Source organism: Oculina patagonica, chromosome 6 (assembly GCF_052425735.1).
Source record: "Oculina patagonica isolate OP01 chromosome 6, crgOcupat, whole genome shotgun sequence".
NCBI lineage: Eukaryota > Metazoa > Cnidaria > Anthozoa > Scleractinia > Oculinidae > Oculina > Oculina patagonica.
The window spans coordinates 12,308,039-12,323,662 of NC_135763.1; the positions used below are offsets into that span (position 1 = coordinate 12,308,039).

General features: G+C 39.4%; 2 protein-coding genes across 2 annotated transcripts in view; one reads left to right on the forward strand and one right to left on the reverse strand.

Annotated features, from left to right (window-relative positions):
* The window catches only part of LOC144658905 (ribitol 5-phosphate transferase FKRP-like), a 28,301-nt gene extending 26,109 nt beyond the window's left edge, over positions 1-2,192 (reverse strand). The window contains exon 1 of the mRNA XM_078519410.1: positions 2,063-2,192. The gene's annotated coding sequence lies outside the window, so the exon portion shown is untranslated. The remainder of the gene's footprint in view (positions 1-2,062) is intronic.
* LOC144658890 (jumonji C domain-containing protein 5-like) lies at positions 1,351-12,581 on the forward strand. Its single transcript, XM_078519386.1, has 10 exons — positions 1,351-1,900; positions 3,614-3,683; positions 4,543-4,671; positions 5,619-5,668; positions 6,480-6,572; positions 7,889-8,059; positions 9,460-9,532; positions 9,704-9,769; positions 10,048-10,125; positions 12,317-12,581. Exons 1-10 carry the CDS (start codon positions 1,446-1,448, stop codon positions 12,491-12,493), a joined length of 1,362 nt encoding a protein of 453 aa, XP_078375512.1. The 5' UTR covers positions 1,351-1,445; the 3' UTR covers positions 12,494-12,581.
* Positions 12,582-15,624: the final 3,043 nt, after the last annotated feature.

A 15,624-nucleotide genomic window follows, 5' to 3' on the forward strand; every position in this document is an offset into this window, starting at 1 on the left:
TAAGGTATATAGGTATGTGCCGCCTCAAAGAGTATGGTTTTTGAGCCGTTTTGGTCTGAAAACGGGTATAGATTTTGAAAATTTTGGTCTGAAATTGGGTATGGCTATCTGGGGAACGTTCACGAAAGCTTATAAACTTATTTTTCTTCCCAGCAACCGGAGCGAGTAACTGGTGAGAGACAAAGAGAAATAGATAAAATATATCATTTCAGCTAAATTTTACCTATTCATCCTTGTTAAGTTGACTTCCGTTCAGCGTTCATTTCAAGGTCAGGTCTGAAAACGGGTATGGATTTTTGAGTCCAGGTCTGAAAATGGGTGTGGAAAATGATTTTTTTTTGGTCTGAAATTGGGTCTGGATTTGGAGATGCGGGCGGCACACCCCCACCAAAAATTCCAAGGAGTACCCCCCCCCCCGGGGGGGGGCGAAAAAGGTACTAAAAACAACAGACAATGCCCAGTTTTACCGATAATATTCTAAGCTATAAATTACAAACTTGAGGAAATACAAACTCTTACATTACGTGAACTTTTTTAGCAATGAGTACCCCTTAAAATACATTTGATGTTAAGCTCATAGGATAAATATCAAGATGAGATATCCCACGAAAAATGTATAATTTGTTCCATTATCATTGCCTTTAAACTCCCAGTTAATAAATGAGCTGGCCTCGTTAATACCTTTTCATGTTTAAGGTGTTTTTTTTTCATAGAATTTGTCGTTATAAAGGTTTTTTGACTTATGATACCAATAAGTCTTTTATTTTTCTTTTGAATTTATGCAAATCTTCCATTCAAAGCATTGATTATATATATATATATAAAAATATTTATTACCGAAATATTTTCACACTATTTTTTTTCTGTGGTGTACTTTGAACTTGATAATGATGACATGGAGTCATCGAAACGTCATTGCCTAAATATCACTGATTTTCTTTTTTAAAATGTTTTACAAAACCTTCCGTTATTAGAAAGAAATAATTTTCAATGAAAAAAAAAAACTGGCCAATTTTTTTCAAAACAATCCCACATATTCTCTGTATTATTTTCCCGTAATCTTGTTATCATAATACTGGTTAATGTTGTTATTTCTGTGAAACATTCCGTTCAATATATTATGCGTAAAAATCACCATGCCGAACCATCCAATATAGGCTTTGATCTTTGTTTGTGTCACTTGCTATTTTAAGTCAAACTACTACGGCCCAGCCAGAGTTTTTAATAAAACTTCAGTTAAAAATAAATCAAACCATATATTTCTGTTGACAGTGACGCACACCTTTTCAAGTATCTTATGATGTACTTGACTTTTCTCTGACTTCATACCTTTTCGTGACTGTAGTTAAGAATGCCACTTAGTATTCTAATTTTAAATTGGAATTTTTCCTTGTTTTGATTATTTTCTTTCCTTGATATCGTTATTTAGACTTGCTGGCTTAGTCATGACTGTTCGCTGTTCGTTTCTCTGTAGCATTGTTTTAGCGGTGTTATGCCTACAGCTCGCGAGAACCGAAAATCAAGAAGCCGACTCTGAGAGAAGCAAAGATGGCGCTTCTGTACCCGGTCATCTGGAACCGCTCGGTTCAAAGAACATAAAGCACTCTCTCGAAGTAATACAAAGTTATCCTGATCCAAAAACGTTCTTTGAGACATACGTTGTCCCAAGCAATCCAGTTCTGATCCAAAATGCAGCGAAAGGTTCGCCGGCGTTTGAAAAATGGAGCCGCGATGAATACTTCTTGTCTCGCCCCGAGTCAAGCAATACAACAATTCAGGCGGAGCAGAGAAAGAAAGAGGAACGAACTACTCCAGACAAGGACGTTTCATTTAGTGAATTTGTGAAAAGTTACAAGGAAAAGGATATTTATATGGTGAGCCCTGTGCCTGCGTTTTTGAGGTAAGTTAAGGGTATTGTTTTGGCTTTAGCAAAGAGTACCTTCACTTTTACTAGTAATTACTTTTAACTAATCTTGTTAGTGATCGCTGTAGAAAACTGACGTATTTGGTCGGCTTGTCACGTCATGCGCTAAAATGAAATCTTATTCCAACTAAGTCTTACCTTCTCTAAGAAGTGGCGTTTTTAAGCGGGTTTAAGACGACCAAGTGTGAACAGAGTAATTATCCCTAAACCAGAACCATGATTGTTTCATTCCAACTTAATACGTCAGTGTTCACTGAAGTTTATAGTTTCTCACTTTTGGTACAGGTCCGTCATAGAAAAAAGTGAAACAATACTATACTATACTAAACTTAAAACTTATCGCATTTGTCCGAGCCCAATATGAAAAAATATTTAAGTCGGGACTTGAATATCTTTCCATATTGGGCAGGATGAATCCTATAAGTACTCTATTATACCGAAGAAATGATCCACCATTCAATAGAAAACTATTTTATCAACTTGAAATTAAACAAATTTATCTGGTGCCTTTGTTTAATCGTTGAAGACTTCTGAGCAATTGGACTAATTTTCTTGAAATGAATAGCTCGCCTACGGTCTGGAGAGATCTGGCCGCGTAATTTACGAAACCTCACTGCGTTTACGATATTTTAATGCCTTTGTTGAAAATATTTTTGGTCCATAAGCCTTTATAGTCAATTGTTAAAATTCCCAATGCATTGAATATCCCGGACTTGAAGTGCTTTCTCTCGAATTAAGTTTCATTCCGCAAATGCCGTCATGTTTTCTTGCCTGGATGATTTTCTGTCCAATATTTGGTAGAGTGCTGTCCAACATAGTAAAATATTAAATAGGCACGTGACCATAATGTAGACATTTGATTGGTGGATTGCTACTGAGGTATAATAAAAAACAATCTGTGACTGAAAAATCTCAACGTAGCGCGCGATGATTATCGTGATTATATTATGATTATCTTGTACCCGATGAATGTTTCCACAGTCAATCCTTCCCACCCATCCCAACCCCTAATTTGCTTTGACAAACAGACTGACGCCTAAAAGCTCAGCAAGTTATCCAAAGGCAACTCGGAATTTTGAGCCAAACGCCAATGGAAATCCGCTCTAAAAATAACATTTGTAATTACATATCTTTTTCTATTTGTAATTACATATTGACTACCTAAAATCTTTAGCTCAAAGTAGCTTTAATGTAGCTTTAGTTAAGCGACGCAGTGAGTAACAAAACACTATTTAAGATTTTCAACAATTTCAACTATTTTTAGAGGCGTGAACGTGGCGACCTAATGGTCAAAAAGATGCAAAGTTGGAAATTTAAAAGCGTTCCTTTTCTCGTTTCGGAACTTTAGTCTGGAATAACATTGCACCGGCCATAGGGGACAAACCTAAGACAGTTTACCGAAAAACAATTCGTGACTCAATGCTCAATTTACTTTCAGCTGAGGATGACTATGTTGAAATCAATAAAATTATTGACTACCTAAAATCTTTAGCTTAAACTAGCTTTAATGTAGATAGGTTGTTACCTTTTTTGTAAATTTATTTATTTATTTATTTTCTCTTTTTCATTTTCTTCTTCACCTCCCGCCTCGAATAGCTAGGCTAATTGCGGGAGGTGAAAAATATTGTAAATAATTTGATTGCCTAAATAAAGCTTTGTTGTTGTTGTTCTTTTTCTGTTTGTAATAAGAGGCGATGTTCTTCTTCCAGCACCACTCTTGTGCCGAGATATCACAGAAAGTGACATGCTTAGCGACGCAGTGAGTAAAAAAGTCCTATTTTAGATTTTCAACACCTTCAATTGTTGTTAGAGGCGTGGACGTGGTAGCCTAATGATTAGCTAGGTTAGCGTGTTGGACTCCATCTGGGTTCGAGTTCTTCCAGGGGTTATTGTGTAGTTTTGTTATTATTCGTTGGCAAGACCCCTTACTCTCACAGTGCCTCTCTCCAGGGGGGCCTAGGAATATAAATGAGTAATCTGCTCTGGCTACCAGAGTGTAGCAATACTCCTAGACCCCGCACCAATGTGCTGTCTTGCCTCCCGATCCTTATAAGAGTGGAATGGACCTTATCTTCGGATAGCAATACACCCTTGGGGAGGGAGTGGGTATTCGGTTGTTGTATTTTTTTACATATAGGTTTTAAATCTTTTTTTAACATGTATTCATTTATTTTTATAACTTTATATTGTCAAACACTTTTATCATGAGCCTCTGGCTCGGGAGACTGGGCAACTACTCCCTGTGTTTTTTGACATTAAATAAATTACCTTACCTTACCTTACCTTACCTCATACGGGGAGGTCCCGTCCCGACGTCCAAACCTTTTCATATTTTTGACTGAAAAGGGAACCCTTTGTTTTATGTTAAAAGTTATGTTATGTCATCTTCCATGGAAAATGGTCTCCCTTGCCAATACCTACAGTAGAAATACTTCATCCCTTTTCCACTAAAATTTTCACTTTAATAACCCCTTAAATACATATTCAGACAAGAGAGGATTCAACCTCTCTTGTCTGAATTACTGAATTACTTAACTACTCAGGCAGTAACCCTGAGTAATACAGATTTAATAGTTTATTACGAGTTAAATGTTTTATTTTTGTTCAATGTATGATAGATGATGTGGTTTAGCAGTGGAGGGACCAAGTCTGTTCTACATTATGATGACGGACTGGAAAACATCAACTGCCTGTTCGCAGGAACCAAGGAACTTCTATTCATTGATTATCATAAATACAAACACGTGGTATGTTACATTTTATAATCCTAGAGGTGGGGGGAACTTCCCTATATAAGATATGTAAGCATGTGCCGCCCCTAAGGGTATGGTTTTTGAGCTCAGCTTTTAGTGTGAAATTGGGTCATAGATCATGCCATTTTGGTCTCGTTCTCATTGGTTAAACAGCGTCCTTTATGAGAGTACAAAGCGCGCAGCTTACCGATGCTCTCGCCAGGGTTTGTGTGCAGCTTGAAGATCATTTCAGATCTCTTTTCTTCGCAAACCAAAGAGAAATTTCACGGTCAAAATAGCACAGCTCTACAAGCGAGGGAGGCGCGGTGGCCTAATGGTTAGCGCGCTCGACTCCGAGTCGAACGGCCCGGGTTCGAGGCCTGGCAGGGGCGCTGCGTTGTGTTCTTGGGCAAGACACTTTACTCTCACAGTGCCTCTCTCCACCCAGGTGTATAAATGGGTACCGGCGAATTTACTGCTGGGGGGTAACCCTGCGATGGACTAGCATCCCATCCACGGGGGAGTAGCAATACTCCTAGTCACTTAATGCTACGGAAACTGGGATAAGCTCCGGCTGTATGGGCCACTTGGCTCGGAAACAGACTTAAAAAATAAAAATAGTTATTATAAAACAATTAAACAAGCCTTGAACTTTTTTTTTGTTCTGTTATAAAGCACTCAAGGAAGTGACAAGAGCACAGGAGAAGTGTAGGGAGAAACTGCCGCCTGTGGCGCGTGTTTCACCCTACACTTCGTTCGTGCTCTCGTCACTTCCTTGAGTGCTTTATATAAAAGAGCAAAGGACGTTCTAAGCTTTTCTATTTGTTAATTATTTCTTTTCATCTACTTCTCATCTTTAGAAAGCTCAGTAACCAAATACGAAAAAGCGCGATTTAGCACTTCAGATTTGCAAACGAGCAGATTCTTTTCAATCTTGATATTAAAGTGTCGTTTCTCTTTAGGTGCCCATTGATTTCCCGGAAGGACGATATTCTGGTGTGGATGTAGATAGGTATGGGCTATGTTGGAGATGTTGGAGAGCGGCTTACAATTACATAAAAAAAAATGTGGAATAATAATTACAAGAATAAATGATAACAGAGCCAGTCATAGTTAGCATGTATCAGCTCATCTGAATCTTAAGTCTCCTCTGGGAGAATAGGGCCTTTGAACAGTTTCCTCCACTCTACCCTGTCTTCCGCAACATTGACCTTCTCTCCCCAGGTGGCAAAACCCATCTTCCACCTCTCACCCTCTAATGTTCTCCTCCATGTTTTCTTCGGACGCCCCCTGCTCCTCCTTCCCTCCGGTGCCCATGTTGGCGCAATGCGCGGATTCCGCTGGTGGCCCATGCGCAATACATGGCCTATCCATGGCCACCTTCGCCTCCTTATCTGTTCACTGATGGTGCAAGTCCTTGCCTGTCATTTAGCATGTATAACCAATCAGAAATCGAACAAAAACTGTACAAAAGCGCAAAAGGTGTGTCGCACATGGTAAGCTCAGTAAAGATGGCTCTCACGGCACAATTTGAAACAAGAACTGTAAAAGTGGAACTCAGGCAAAACGTACTGAATGAAAATAAAAATTAAACATAATACTACTATTTGGAAAGAAAGCTATAGCAAGCCTACAAAGAGTACCAAAGGGTTGGTAAAGTCCTTCTGTTATACAAGCAGGCAGATAAAATAACCGCATTTTTCTCGTTGATATATGGGCTTTTACATGAAATAGAGCGGTCATTTCATTAGCATACAGTTGTCTTTTTGCGACTACCTTCATTTTTCAGAGCAGTTATATATGTTTTTCCTTTTTTTCTTCAGAGTTGACTTTGTAAAGTACCCTGGTCTAATTGATGTCGAGTACTACAACGTAACAATGCAGGCGGGAGACTGTTTGTATATTCCTCACCGATGGTAAGAGAATTTTAAAAATTAAACATTAGTAGCTAATAGTCCTCCTACTATGGTTTCGCAGTGGTTTTATACACGTGTTGGCTGCGAAAAGCATAGTTATCAAACTTGACCAATCACAACAAACGTAAAGTACCCAACAAACCAATCAGAACGCGATGCAGAAGCATGCAACCGGCCTTAAGCGCGGGAAAACGCGGGGAAGACAAGTCACGACTCGTTTTGGTTTCACTCCTGATTGGTTGAAGAAGTAGGACCGTATTTTCTCGATTAAACGCCGGGCCCCGAATAAACGTCGGGTCTCCAACCTGTATTTGAAAATAAACCCCTTAAACACTTTTTAAAGGTTTAACATGCTTTAAAAATAATGTCTAAATATATTGCTGTCAAAAATAATGAATAAAAATCATTTCTGAGAAACATAGGGCTTGAACAAACTCCTTGAATCAAATAAACGCCAGCTCTATCGGGCCAAGTTTGAAATAAACGCCGGAGCGTTTAAACGAGAAAATACGGTATCTTGGCTCTGATTGGTTAAAGCACGTCCTAGCGTCTTCTGTAATTAATTTAACCAAGAGTTCGAAATTCAAAACTAAAACAAATACATAGCTACTTTTGACAGTCAGCAGCTGAAAACTATTCATTTTCAATCCAGTTTAACAGTAAAGCATTGTTTACCAGTTTAATTACACAAAAATGTAACCACCTTCAAATATATATCAAAAAGCCTGTTTCAGGTTGGATAGATTCGTAGATAAGGTGTGTATGTGCTTACACCTTTGGATAGAATTTAATTGTTCTTATATCCGAAGGAATTTATAAATATGTTGCTTGTACTGACATTTTAACAGTATTTTAGACGGAATCCATCAGGAATCGAGTAATATAAATTGTAGTTTGACAAAAACCAAGTACCAGAATAATTTAAATCTTATTGCGTTATTTTCTACCCTTTTTAAAAGCTAAAGATGTAAGTAATTATCCGTGATAACGCCACCAACAATTTCTTATCAGAGCCAGAGAAAATGAATTTCAAAGTTCACAAGAACCATATTAACTATAAGTAAAATTTCACGTGTAACTATGGAATTAAGTGGATCTTCGAAATTTGCCGATTTTCGATGTTTGGTGTTGCAAGAAATGATTTCTTTTGAGGACAGATTCCGTCTTAACCATTTGTTTACTATAAGCGAGAATTTAATTACTTCTTTGGAGGTACTAGCAAACAAACTATCCAATACGAGATTTCCTAGCTTGTTTTTCTTCAACTTTAACCTCACCATGACTTGCTACAGCTTTATCTTATCTTACTGTTTAAGGTTCCACCAAGTTCGCTCATATGATCGTAACATAGCAGTGAATCTGTGGTGGAAGTACACGCCAAAGTTTGTTCCTGAGGACTGTGATGGAGTCGAACAAAATCAATCTCTGGACAAGTTTAATTTCACTTCGCTTGACAACATAGCCGAGGAATCAGAAACTACCGTGTTGTAAGTACAATGCCAAACTTGAATTTCATTTCAAGGTAACTTAGGGCCTGTTTATATGGAGGAGAGTTGTCCCTGGTAGGAGGGTTACTCCCCATACCGAGCCACCCCAATGACCCCAGGCGAGAGAGCTTTTCATATGTTTCTTTATACTGAAATAGCTGCGAACTGTTTATATGAGAAATTGCAAAGTTGCATCGGGGGGCAGGGTGACCCTGGGTAGAGGGTCACTCGCTTTGAAGGTAGGGTGACCCTGGGGAGCGAGCCAACTTTTTTTTCCATATAAACAGTTTGGTTATTTTCGCTTCGCCTGTCAGGGACAAGTTGACATATACGGAGCATGCGCAAATGCTGGAATCGGCCAAAACAACATCGAAGTCAGCGGTAAATTTGTTCAAAATGGTCTTCGTCGATGTTTCAGCGTTTCTAATTTTAGAAAACGCCGCCCTGATAGATATTTCAAAACAACTCTCGCCAGTCTTTTGAACCGACAGGGCCAAGCTTTTTCAGTCAACAGGAACAACTTTCTCATATAAACGTTCGGTAAAAGATAGCGCGGGGGAGAGGGTAACTCTCCTACCAGGGACAACTCTAGTCCATATAAACAGGCCCTTAGCTACGGAGAGCTTTATTCATTAAAATGCAATAGTTGATTAAAGGGGTATCAAATTTAGTGCCACCTAAAAATCCAATGAAGGTGTTGGAATAAATAGGAAATCCACTAAAATTGACGTTGCTAAAATGCACTAGCTGTACTAGTCATGGAAATTGTTTTACAGTCGTGTGGTTTCGTACTGATAGGGAAATAATGGTTTAAACTTTAAGAACTTCGAGCCGACGTTTTAAAGTTTGAAAGTGTTAATGGAACAAAATTACATCAAAAACCTTAATTGTAAAAAAAAAAAAAAAAAAAAAAAAAAAAAAAAAACTTAATTGTAGTATATTAACTACGTGGAAAGTAAAGTTATGCCTTTCTTTAGTTGTTAAATAGCCGGAGTGCACCAAATAAATCTAGCACAGTTCACACAAGAACTTCTTTCGAAGATTTCCCGTGAGACTGTAGACTACGAGCAGTCCCTATTTTTTCGCAAAGTCCGTCAAGCTTGAAGCGAAATTTTTTTTTCGAAAAGTTCGTCGAGCTTATAGCGAAAAAAAAGTTACGCGCGGGGGGAGGAGGCGGGGCGAGGCAAAAAAAAAAAATTCGCTTCAAACTCGACGGACTCTGCGAAAAAATAGGGACTGCGCCCCGCCTCCTCCCCCCGCGCGTAATTTTTTTTCGCTTCAAGCCCGACGAACTTTTCGAAAAAAAATTTCGCTTCAAGCTTGACGGACTGCTCGTAGTCTAGTGAGACTGTCCCTTTAATGATCTGAGTTATTTAAGGTACGATTTTTTTGCATTGCAGGACTCATTTGCAGTACTTTCTTGGCAAAAAAGACGAAATTTCGTTCAAGCAATTTGTGAAAAAACTGAAAAAGGTACTTGTATTTTGTTATTCCTGAAACAGCACCACAAACGAAAACAACATTATTGGATTCGACAACAAGGCAACAACAGGAACATACATAAATATGAATAAATATATAAATGGAAATTTGCAGTGGCACTCTACGTCCACTGTTTTTTTCATACATTGTTGTATTTCACAGGATCCCAGTTTTGGCAACAACAAAGAAATCGAGTGGACAGATGACATGAAATCAACAACTAAAACGGTAAGATGAAAAAACCCTTATTTGGTTAAAAAACACTGGTTTGTATTGCGGTTACCATAGTATTGATGTCTAACTGACACGTTTTGGCAAGTGCTTATGAAATACAAAATCATCGACTTAACTGTTAGAACATTTTTTCCGTTCCCCAATTCCTCGTCTGTTTTGCAAGAGACAATGAGGGAACAACCGGTAAGGATCTATAACAAGTTGTTTTTTTACATAAGTTAGCAATGTGTTCTCAATAACGTATTCCTTATTGATTAATCTCTTCGTTTAAGTTATTCAAACTGATAGACATGGATGGGGACAAATCATTCTCTTCAGCTGATCTTGATGAACTGCAAAATGCAGACGATGTAAGTACAAATCACTCATAAAGAAAGGTTTAATCAGCTGGGAGACTAGAAGCCCTGACCAAACAGTAACGCAAGACAAGACGCAAGTTGAAAACTTGCGTCTACTTGCGTCTCCGTTTGCCCAGGACTTGCGTGCACTTGCGTTGACTTGCGTTCATGATCACTTTAGTCGAAATCAAATTTGCACTTAGCGCGTAACGCACGTTTTGCACCGTTTGGCCACTCAACGTAAGTCAACGCATTTCTTGCAGTTCACTTCAGCATTGCACCTCGTAGCATTTTAAATGGCTTTTTACAAACTTGCGCACTTGTGCACTTGCGACTATTAGGCTACGTTTACACGGGACCGGTCCGGAACCGTTCCGAACCGAACCGGACCTGTTTACATGGAACCATTTGGAACTGATCCAGGTGTTTACACGAGACCGTTCTGGAACCGGTCCGGAACGGATCCATAACTGGATCTGCTATTTTGCAGGTCCAGTTATGGATCCGTTCCGGACCGGTCCCGTTACATGGGACCGGTCCGGAACGGATCCGGTACGATTTTCGGTCCGGATAGGCCTTCAGTTTACACGGGACCGTTCTGGAACCGGTCCGGAACTGGACCTGCTATTTTGCAGGTCCAGTTATGGATCCGTTCCGGACCGGTTCCGGAACGGCCCCGTGTAAACACCTGGATCGGTTCCAAATGGTTCCATGTAAACAGGTCCGGTTCGGTTCGGAACGGTTCCGAACCGGTCCCGTGTAAACGTAGCCTTAGCCTAAACTTGCGTGTCTGTTTGGCCACCCAACGCAAGTCTGTACACAAGTTGAATTTGCACTTGCGTCCACTTGCGTTACCATTTAACCAGTGCTTTACAGTGCAGTGGTAGGAGGAACATGCGCTGTAATTAGGTTGAAGTCAACACGTAGTGTGATAAACCACAAGATTCCGAAAATACACTGTAACTATAAGATAGTAGTTAGTAGTAAGATTTATATTTATTAATTAATTTAATTTTATTTATTTCTTCATTATTATTTTTTTTCTTAGTTCTAAAATGTATGTAACTGTACTCTGTATATTAATATTCTTTTTTGTAATTGCAATAAAAAAATACACTGGCAGTTTAGTTGTTGGAGATAATTTTGGGGGGCTTCTCTGCGGAATTTTGCGCTTCGCAATATGTTGGGCTTATATTTTTAAGAACTGCGCATGACAGACAATCACTAAAATCCACGCTCTCTCGACATAACAGTGAGAAAACAAAATATGCTCTTGGAGAACTAACCGAACATCAAATCTATGAATATATAAAGAGTAGATATAGTTCATTCATTATACAGTCAACTCTCTCTTAACGGACACCTCTATAAGACGGACACCTCCATAAGACGGACACCTGGTGATGGTCCCTGCCGTTTTTTAGTCATTTTACTGTAACCAAACTCCCTATAAGACGGACACCTCTCAAAGACGGACAACGGACACTTTGAAATCATTAACGGACACTTGAGAAGTGTTTTTTATCATGCTTTATTATTGAAAATACTTCCAAACGTCGTATCGACCTAAAGCGCCCTAAGGATACGTGTATACTAACCAGAAACAATAAAGCTTCAACGGATTACTTCTCTGGTTACTAAATGGACACTAAAGAGGTCGTTTTCTACTTACAGTATTACAGTTTGTAGCTCTCAATTTTTGTTTTAACAAGCAAATACGGCCTTTTATTATTTTAGTCTTGTTGCAATTAGTAAAGGTTTGTTGCATTGTGCAAAGGTTTAGCTTTATTATCTCAGAATTACTGGTGTCACGTTCTCTATAAGACGGACACCTCTCTAAGACGGACAGTTGCGGCCGGTCCCAAAGGTGTCCGTCTTAGAGAGAGTTGACTGTAATTCTTTCTGAAAACTAGCATGGTTGTTTCGGGTTGCTATATAAGAGGCGGCATAGCATAGTGTTTAGGGCGCTGGCCTTTTAATCCGGAGGTCCCGGGTTCATATCCTCCTCCCTGCCACTCAATGGATTTGTGTTCAGTGGTCCCGAATTCAACCCCTCCACGGTTTGTCAATAGCCAACTGGTCAGTCAATTAGCATAGCAGTGATAAATACCCTGACCATTAGTAAAGTGATTTTATTTTTTTGGCAGACTTGGAAATTATATAGCTTACATTGACTTATTTATTTTGTTTTTATTTACTTCAGGCAACCATGAACGCAATTACAAATAAATACTACAAACTTTATGACTTGGTAGAGAAGGCACTAGAGCTCATTGGTGAAAATAATGAAGAAGAATATGATGACGGTGCTGGAGATGACGATTACGACATTGAGCCAATAAGAAAAGCCGCTGATGAAAAGGCTCGAGAAGAACTTTGAAAAACAGTTTGTTGTTAAACAATTTCATTCATCATAAGTACTCCACACCATCTTGATGTATTACAAAATAAATGAGCGAGTTTCTGAGCTAGTGAGTTTTATGAATTGATGGATCACAATGATCGAATAAAAATCGTACCAGCATTCTCAAAAAAATTCTGGTTAGAAGCCCTGGGCTTATACAACTTCGTAAGGAGTTTTGTGTGGGATTATAAGCGGAGGGGCTTATATCCGGGAGGGCTTTAAAGCTAAAGCGAAAAAAAAAACGTTTCGAAATGAGCCACGGGAGTGTTGATCAAAATACGTTTTTAAGTTTAAAACGCATACTAAAGCAACATTAAGCCGTGTTCAGTACAGTCATCCGGCTGAGGGGGGCTAATAATTGGATGTATTTTTTTTTTGTTTTTTGTTTCCAGGTAGGTGGGCCTATAACCGGGGGGGGGGGGGGGGGCTTATAGCCGGAATTTTACGGTAGTTTTAGGAGTAGCATGAACTGTAGAATTTTACGCGCGTGCATTGGCTGAAAGTCATACGTACAACGCACTTACACCAAAGTTCATGCCAGTCTTTTGCCACAACAAAAGCAAAAGCGAAATAACGCGCTCCCACGGTACACAACTAAACACCAAATACCACTTTGTTTGTAAAGAAATTCACCTTTCAGAACAATTTCTCATATCTTTAAAAGCCAGAAAGGTGATTTACCATGAAAAAAAGGAAACGACTTTCCATACAATCACTTCTTCCGGGGAAAATCGCGAACATTTTATTTCAACTTGTCTCGCAACATTGTTGCATCGCGAGTTGTAAAGTATTGTTGCATGTATTACCACCCGTGTGCATGTCGCGGCAACATGTTGCGCAAAGTAGATCTGAATTCAACTTTGCTTGTATTGCAAGAAATAACTGATGTACAGTGTCGTTAACACAAGAGAGGATAAAGGGTAAGAGAGTGAATCCCCCATATAGGCCTTATTCTAAAGGTAATCCTTCTTAAGTTATTTTTAGACATGATACTTCCGCAGATTTTAACGGGTGTTGCGTGGATGTTCTCGCGTGGTTTTAGGGGAGACAACCAGAATTATCCCACTTAGTCCACCAGGCCTGGCCACCATGGTTTGGCCTTTGCATTCTCCACGGAAACGCACGCGAACATCCACGTAACGCGCGTATATATCCACGGAAGTACTGGGTATCATTTCTAAAAATAACTTTAGAGGGATTACCTTTGGAATAAGGCCTATATGGGGGATTCACTCTCTTACCCTTTATCCTCTCTTGTTAACAGTTAATGCCGATTATTTCTAAAATACGCGTGATACAAGATAGTCCTGGGAAAGACATAGGCGGACACCTGTGGTACATGGTAGCTCTTTTTAAAAAAAAATAAAAAATAAAAAAAAAAATTAAGATTGACCAAGATTTAGAAACTATGCGCTGTGTAGTTGTTTCAGATTTTCACGTCAGTATCCCCACACGGGGAGATGGAACAGGTGATGATGATAAATTATAGGTCTGTGATGCGTGCAGACGGCAATTGGTCCAGGTAATCAGGCTTTATTGAGATCGGCTCTCTAAATGAATATGACTGTGGTAGACATGCTGACCTTATGGCTAGAGACTTGGAATTTAGATACCTTGGTTAGAGCCTTGTTCGGAATTTGTTTGTTGTGGCTTGAAGTACTTAAGTAATTGGTTCTAAACAAAATGCTGTGTTAAAAGGGAGGGGTGGGGGTACATGGGTAGTTTAATCCTAGTCAATAGTCTTTGGACAATTTGACTTTTAGCCAACAAATGGTATATACCTTTCTCTCCCCACCCACAAGATTGCCTATGTAATGTCAAGATCATGGTTGTGCTAGCAAAAGTATAGTTGTGTTATCTTAAATAAGCCCATACGCTGCTACAGAGTCAAGCATCATTGCACAGGCAATCTTCAGCGGGAAACTCCGCTTTATAAAGATTGGCTGTATAATGGCGCCATCTCTTCGAGCCTTTTTAGCATTTTACGGTGTACATCGTACCTGTTCCTTCACTTTGATCATTTTTCTACGGTATTTTACGGCTTGGTAAAAGGTTAATTAAACTAAATGGATCGAAGACACTCCTATGTACATCGAGTCTTATCTTTATGAAATGTAATACAATATTTATTACTGCAAAATCTCCTGTTTCATTCTTTTAAAATAAACTCTTTTTTCTTTAGTTTACAAATATCTGATTCTTCAACTTACACAGTACAATATAGCGCCCTTAAAATATCACAAGATTCCAGTTTTGTTTGAGAAAAAAGAGAAGCCGATGATATACTTGTTAAGCCTGGTTCACACTAGCGACATAACGACATAACGACATGGACATAACGACATAAAGAAAAGTTCAGATCTTTCCTTATGTCGTTATGCTTATGTCATTATGTTCCAACTATGTCGTTATGTTATGTTGTTCACACTGGTGACATAAAACATCAATGGGAGGTGCTTTTTGAATTTGCGTGACCTTGCCGTTATGTCGTTATGTCGCTAGTGTGAACCAGGCCTTAGTAAACGATCAGTTAATATTTTTGAATCTGTAAATATATACACCGTAAAATTCCGATAATCAGCCCTAGGTTATTTTTCGGGTGTACGAGAGGTAGGGAGGATGGGGAGTGTTTGGGAAAAGAGAACTGAGAGGGGAGTAGGGGAAGTTGGAGTTGATGAGGGGGAGAGAGGGAAGTGGCGGAGGGGGAGAGAAGTGGGAGTTGGATGACTATTATCGAAGGGGTTTCTATGTGTGAGACTTACGAGGGGATACATTTTTAGGATGGGGTGTTCCGGGGTGTGGGAGATTATGCTCGTTGGGATTTTTAATTTGTGTCTTACGATTAGGCGGGAGTGGGGGGGGGGGGGCTTTTCGAGGGGAACGAGGCTTACCATCGGAATTTTACGGTGTATAGTCATGATCGCGGTTGTTCTAGAAAAGGTATGGCTGGGTCATTTTAAACAACCCATAGGCTGCTACAGCGTCAAGCACCATGAAACACCCGATCTTCAAAAACCGGCACACTCGTGCACTTGTTGTGTAACGTAGTGCATTTCTTGTCGACGCGTCAGGCATTTTCTCGTCTGGCGGTGTCTCGTCTTTGGTTT